This window comes from Asterias rubens, chromosome 2 (genome assembly GCF_902459465.1).
Source record: "Asterias rubens chromosome 2, eAstRub1.3, whole genome shotgun sequence".
Classification (NCBI taxonomy): domain Eukaryota; kingdom Metazoa; phylum Echinodermata; class Asteroidea; order Forcipulatida; family Asteriidae; genus Asterias; species Asterias rubens.
The window spans coordinates 12,471,067-12,478,553 of record NC_047063.1 but is presented as its reverse complement, the minus strand read 5'-3'; the positions used below and the strand labels follow the sequence as shown (position 1 = coordinate 12,478,553).

The 7,487-nt window shown below is 39.1% G+C and overlaps 1 protein-coding gene across 1 annotated transcript; it reads left to right on the top strand.

Annotated features, from left to right (window-relative positions):
- Positions 1-1,706: 1,706 nt before the first annotated feature.
- On the top strand, positions 1,707-7,487 carry LOC117304537 (carboxylesterase 5A-like). The gene is made up of 6 exons (XM_033789062.1): positions 1,707-1,760; positions 1,860-2,018; positions 2,921-3,978; positions 4,423-4,600; positions 5,589-5,805; positions 7,184-7,487. Exons 2-6 carry the CDS (start codon positions 1,934-1,936, stop codon positions 7,383-7,385), a joined length of 1,740 nt encoding a protein of 579 aa, XP_033644953.1. The 5' UTR covers positions 1,707-1,760; positions 1,860-1,933; the 3' UTR covers positions 7,386-7,487.

Genomic DNA, 7,487 nt, shown 5'->3' with positions numbered 1-7,487 from the left:
CGAACAAAAAAAGTTTAACTTTTACTTTTAATGGTCAGGAATCATGACAAAAATTTAAAACGTTTCTTATAAAACACATAACAATTGGTCATGTGATATATTGTCGGGATCCCGACAAAAACTAATTTTGAGCACTTTATTTCACTGCTACTAATAATTGGCGGACTTTTTCGAGCAATGGCTCAAATGAAAGCTTGTAACTTTCTCGACCCCATCAAAATACCTATTGAATTTTACATCAAAATTGTTGGGTCAAATCGGCCAAAAATCTGACATAGCATCTTTAATGTTACAAAAACTGTCTTTCAACTCAACAAATACAAATAAATTATATAAAATTATATATTATTTCATGAATATTTTTGTACTTTGTTTTTAGTATTGTTGATGATCATCACCAGCAAGACCTTCAGTTGACTTACCATTACAGTTTAAAAACTCCTTGGGGTGGCCAGAATTGGCCTGGATTCCGTGTTTTCTGAGACCTAACTCATCTCTGGGTCGATAGCCTATGGTACCAGAAATGGGCCACATGTTTTCAATTTTACCCGCTGACAATTTGTAGTATTTTTGGTAAAAATACAATAAATCTATATGTTATTGATTGAATGTGTCACTGCAAACCAAATATTATTGATACCTTACCATGCAATGCCTCAAATCCTATTTAAAGGAGCACGTTGCCTTGGATCGGACGAGTTGGTCTTCAAAAAGCGCTTGAAACCGTTTGTCATGAAATGGATATGGTTGGAATAAAGTGTTTTAAAAGTAGAATACAATGATCCACATAAGTATCACTAAAAAATGCAAGGTTTTCATTTTACGTCGCGAACTAACCCGGTTGGCCCTTTTATGGGAGTTTGACTCCCATAAATGGCCGACCGTGTTAGTCGACGAGGTAAAAAGAAAACCACGCAATTGCGAGGCATGTTTTTGTGGATCATTGTATTCTACTTTTACAACATCTTTCTAACCATAACGATTTTATAACAAACGGTTACAGAACGCTTTTCAAGGACCAACTCGACCGATCCAGGGCAACGTGTTCCTTTAATAAAATATGCTATTTCATTGTTACCATAATATACGCGCTTGGATTTAATTTATTTCACTGGTGTAATTATAAGGAAACGGCCGGTTATGTGAAATAATAATGGTCAATTACGGTCAGACTGTTAGACTGTCAGTTTTGGTCATCAGATGGTCAATATGTTTGAATGTGAAAATTTTGCCAGAGACTTCGCTGCAAATATTGATCGATTCCCATAAGTCTTGTCAATCTTGTCGTTCTTGGAGTATTGTAGAAAGTTGGTGTTTAGGCTGGTTGTATGGTTTACTTATTGAATAATTAAATATGATTTTACAAATGGCTACGTTCGATTCGGATTAAGTTTGATTAATCATGGGGATGGGGGGGGGGAGTACTTCTAGAACTTATCTAGAAGTTGTGGGGGGGGGCTGATGAGTTGGGGAAACGGGCGGGGGAGGGGCAAGAAGAAGACAAAATAGACAGAGAAAGCAAACATACTTTTTATTAGAAATCGGCACAAAACTATGTTTCTGACAGAGTGTTTTTGGTGAAAACATTGTGCTTTGTTTTTTACATAAAAACAATAGCGAGCCGATGCCCCCTCCCCCCTCCCCAGTGCCCCTTATAAAAAAAAGTACCTGCCCCTTTCAAATATCGAACGTTAGAGGGCGCTCCATTTGAGTAACAAATACCACGACCACTCGCCGGCGGGACGGAACGAATGAGAAAGGTAATGATTTAATGACAAATAATTACACTTTTGTGAGTAAATAAAACGCAAGTAACATTTACTTACAGTTACTCTCCGACCCAACTCTGTTTGTTATAGACCCTTGGATTGTGATATCGTCTGCAGCGTCAAGAACACCACTCTTGAAGGTGAGGGACGACTGACCGGTGAAAATGGCGTTGATGGCAACAAGTTGCAGGTGGCAATCAATTATGTTGTTGGGCCTTGCCACCTTCATCATCTGCAGTTATTTTACAGGTACAATTTCGAGTCTTTGCATCATATCAATTTATCGTCAAGTGAAACAGGAAGTTTATCGATTACTTGATTGGTGGATACGTGGTGTTTTTGTTGTTGACATTTTGTTTACTTTGCTTGGGGGCGTATGCGCCTTTGCCTGTTTTTTTTTTCTCTTGTAAATCATGGAGTATATATAGCTCCATGCTGTAGAATATGTATTATGGCATGGAGCTAATTCACTGTAATTAAAGCCATAATGTTACTAGTTTTTTTCTGTATATAAATATCCATAGGGTGTATACTATAGTGCCAATTTGAATTTGAGTTCATAAATTCGTGTCTGTGGACTACTCTATTGAAAGATACTTTCATATTCGAATTGTTAGTGTAAATTCTGACATATACATTGTAGGCCTATGTAAACCCAGTAACTGGGGCGCTGTACTAATTTATTTTTTATTTTGTCATTATCGGTCGACTGAAAAAGGGAGTTCAGCGCCCCAGTTACTGGGTCTAATATGTATAATGTAATTGTGAGGGAACTGCAGTCCGTTTTATTCTACACATTATCACTGTAGTAATCACTTTTGGGGATATATAACATTTTTAGTAGAATTAAATTTTGTAATTATAGTAGGCCCAATCACTTAAGAAAAGTTGTTGTTGGAATGACTTATCATTTGGTTGCATGGTCGATAAAATACCCTCACATAAACGTAGGCCTACATATTCTGTTTAAGAGGAACTGTGTTGATGCTGTTATTTCAACCCACCTCCTTCACTCTGTATTACCCAATCTATGATTCTATAATTGCTTGTCAAATGTTGGTGTTTACTGTTTAGGTCAGACCGAAGAATTATTCTTAATTGCAATTGTTACCTCAAGTATTTAAACTGTTGTTTCCTTTTACTTTTTTAAGGAGTGAATGGTGCAGATGGAGATGAAGCGCCTATTGTTAAGTTGGGTAAATCATCATCCGTACAGGGACTGATCTTGAAGGCATTAGAGTCCCCAACGCCCGTCTATAACTTCCGTGGTATCTATTACGCTGCACCTCCAACCGGCAAACGTCGCTTTGGACCCCCTGCAAGAAGAAAACCTTTCGAGGGACTCTCAGACGGCACCAGGTTTGGACCTCTCTGTCCGCAAAACCTTGAAACAACAGAAAGAGTCTTCAGAGGCATGCCGTTCCCGACGCGGGAAATGAACGAAGACTGTTTGCATCTTAATATCTATACTCCTGATCTGGACGAGAAGGCCAAGTTGGCCGTCATGGTGCACTTCTCGGGAGGTGCGTTCGCTAATGGGGGAGGAGGTTTCTATGATGGAACAGCCTTAGCGGCTCATCACCAAGTAGTGGTGGTCACCGTCAATACACGTCTCGGTGCTTTAGGATTCTTGAGTACCAGTGATGTCTCAGCTATGGGGAACTACGGGCTCTTGGATCAAGGTGTTGCACTACACTGGATCGGTTCTCATATCAAACAGTTTGGTGGTGACCCCGACAGAATCACCATCATGGGTGAGTCGTCCGGCGCCATGAGCGTCTGCCTCCAGCTCGTGTTTTCACTGAGCGAGGGGCTCTTCCATCAAGTGATCGCTCAGAGTGGTGTTGCCACCTCACCGATAGCCCTGGTTCGAGATCCTAGAGAGTTAGCGGAGAAGCTAGGTACCGCCCTCAAGTGTCCCACGGATAACTCCAGGATTCTTGTCGACTGCTTGAGACAGAAACCAGCCGATAAGATTGCGAGAGTGAAGCTGGTTAATCGACCCATTGAGTTTGGTCCGGTGGTGGATGGGATCTTCTTAAGAGACGACCCAAGAACAATCCAGACTCAAGGAAAAATACCCAGGAAGAATGTTCTTCTTGGATTCAACAGTGATGAGGGAGGTGGGTCGTTACTAGACACCAGAGTATCGAGTGACCTGCTAAAACTTCTCTCACAGAGTACCTTTAGTAAATTCCTTGAACAAATGGTAAGAACAAAATTAGAATGTACGATAATTTCAGCTTATTGCAAAATCCGATTGAATATAACTTGTTGTTCTTTCTACATAAAAAATGTATTGTGAGGAAAGAATATTCTGAGTTACCAAGTTATACATATAGTAAAAAATATATACAAAGAACACCGTAAAAGGATCCCAGAACTCAGAGATAAACAAATGATTTTACATCTCAAAGAGTCAGACGTAAGTGGTCAGGCGTAAGAAGTTGAATTCTAAAGAGTTGAAAATTTAGCCTTCAGGGAATTGTTCCAGGGAAAACCCACGCAGTCAGGTAGGGACTGAAAACCCAATCCACATAATGCCCCCTGGTGGGAGTCGAACCAGGGAAAGTCAAAGATAATTACCTGCCACTGATGTGTTTTGTTGGGTTGGGAATGTTTAATCATCTTGACTTTATTCTTTTATTTGCAGCTGTATCTGGTGATCCCTAAAAGTTTACCAGCCATGCCGCTAGTGAGGGCCATCACCAATATGTACGTAGACACTGAGGGTACATGGGACGATGATCAGGCCCAACAGTACTTCAGCGACATCATCACTGACTGTGTGTATGTAGCTCCGGCAGTCGGTACAGCTGATGCTCTGAGTGGTTAGTACCTCACCTCAGTCAGTGATAATTACACTATACATTTTGCACCACCCTATAAATGAATTGACCAAGTTGTGATTAAGGCTGTGTTTGAATTTGCGGCTATGGCTATGGCTACAGCTGTTGCTAAGGATGTTGCTATGGGCCTTGTATGCTTCAGTGCATGTTGTTGTGACGATCAATCTGCAGCCACAGCCGGTAAATCGACTTATTCAGACCGCCAAAGTATGAAAATTGCATGTTTCTGTTGCTTTCAAGGCTAGTGTTTAACTGCTTGTTTGTTTAGAGGTTTTTTTCACAGTTCTTGTTTGGTTCTTTTTTTTCAGAGAAATTGTATGAATAAAAATGATATTATCAAGTATTAAAACACAATACATTATTGGGGTTGAACGAAGACAAATTTACCAGAGTGGGACTTGAACCAACGACCAGATTATCATGCCAGCGCTCTACCAACTTGGCTATCTTGCCCGGTAGGTTTAAGTGCTGTGTAGCCAAGGATCACACTCAAGTTTACAACACAACATGTGAAGCGGCAGCAAAGAGATCACTTTAATGTGATGCAACTTTTTACACCCAGTCAATTTCCCTTGGAGTTTATTACTTGATGTTTTGTTCAACCTTTGGTTGCTCAACCCCAACCTATTTAAAATTATTATCTGCAAAAGTTAGAAGGTTACATGATCATTGTTGGTTAAAGTCTACAAATTTAACAAAAGTAAATTTGCTTTGAATTTAGATAGATTTTATTATTTAAAGTTTAAGACAATATCATTCTTTGCTCAGTGCCTGGCTCTATGGGCTAATGGACGTTTTTAATAATTATGTTTGTGAGTACATGTAGGTTATTTGAATCCAATTTTGTAACCTTTTCTATCGTAACTTTTCCTCTTTTCCAGTGAGAGTTTTTTTCTGTTTTCATGTATAAATTTGAACATCACTCTCATAATTAGACCTTTTCTCTCGTGACTTTTCCTTTTTTTTTCAGAGAGAGGTTTTTCTGTTTTCATGTATGAATTTGAACATCGCTCTCGAGATTCCACACTCCCGTCTTGGGCCAAAGCAGACCATGGAGATGAGGAGGCATATGTATGGGGCGAACCATTCATGGACAGGGGGTGGAAAGGACCAGAGGCCTTCACAGAAGAAGAGAAAGAATTGTCACAAAAGATGATGTTGTATTGGACAAACTTTGCGAAATATGGGTAAGACTCGAGTGTCTTTGAGAAAATTCTGACAATCTGGCCTATACATCAAAGATTATTTGGTTTGCGGTAACACCATGATATCTACTTTACTGTTTAGATATTGTTCTTTGAGATTTTGTGTTGGTATTATTATATTCTACTGTCGTTAAGTAGATTTTTGGAATTCAGGAGACTACTTGGTTCTTAAAAGAACTGTCCCCTGCTTATTAACAACTACCTGCCTGGGCTGAAGGTAGGAAATCGGCCAGGACTACTAATTCTTTATTAGCTGTGGATCGTATTAATTTCTTTTTACAAATTTTTTGTTTGCCACGGAGTGAGTTTACAATTGGTTTCAATGTTTTGACCACTAGCCGGCTCTAGTCATCTTAAGGAAACTGAAGAGAGTGAGACATGTTGGTCTATTTATAAGGATTCAGAGGTTGTAGTGTAGAGTCGGTCGTTGCTCGGATTGGTTCTTCTGAAGGGATACCTGTAGTTGGAGGGCCCGGAGCTATTATGCCTTTACATCTTTGTTAATATTGTCTTAATTCAATAGTTTAGTTCATTTCGACTCAATCAACCAATGATAGTTACAGGAGTAAAGTAAGAATAGAGGTTGATTAAAGGCAGTGGACACTATTGGTAATTACTCAAAATAATGTTTAGCATAAAAACTTACTTTGTAACAAGTAATGGAGAGCTGTTGATAGTAAAAAACATTGTGAGAATTGGCTCCCTCTGAGGTAATGTAGTTTTTCGAGAAAGAAGTAATTTTCCACGAATTTGATTTTGAGACCTCAGATTTTGATTTTGAGGTCTCGAAATCAAGCATCTGAAAGCACACAACTTTGTGTGACAAGGGTGTTTTTTATTTCATTCACATCTCGCAACTTCAATGACCAATTGAGCTCAAATTTTCACAGGTTTGTTATTTTATGCATATGTGGGGATATACCAAGTGGGGAGACTGGTTTTTGACAATTATCAATAGTGTCCAGTGTCTTTAAGTTGTGTGGGTCTCCTAAAAATGCAGCTGGTTGTTTAGTAGAGACATCCATGCTGTGTAGCTAAGAACAAGGTTTTAGGCAGAATTTGGTAAATAAAAATTAACTTACAGTACATTTACACGTGAATGTCATCATGTAAAAAAAACCATTCAAATTTAAAACACATGTCCAAGAGAAACCTAGACACCCCTCTGGCTAACACTTTGGCTTAAATGTATAAGTTGTATACTGAATGTTTATATTGTTACTACAAACTGAATTAATAATAAATATAATGGAGAATGACTTTTCAAAAGCATGAAACAACACATCATTCGTAACTCAAACAGATTTAAGCAGCAGAAGTTCATTTGAAAATGTAAAAATTTGTCTTCCTTCCTATCCAGCAACCCCAATGGTGTTTCCAAGCCGCAGGACAGCAATCTCTCCGCACCCTACTGGTCGAAGTACACCCGGGCTGACAAGAAATACATGCAGCTTGATAACACCCCACAAGAAGCTCAGAATATCAAATCTGAGAAAGTCGTCTTCTGGAATAAACTCTTTTCCTTCTGGAAGCTCGGGAAGCGAAGGAAGGAGGAGCTGTAAGTTCTACCACAGATACTGTTTCTTGAGACACGGTCAGGCATGATATTCTTTCTACTTAAAGGAACATGACAGAATTGGTAAGTAGAAAAATCATGAAGATCA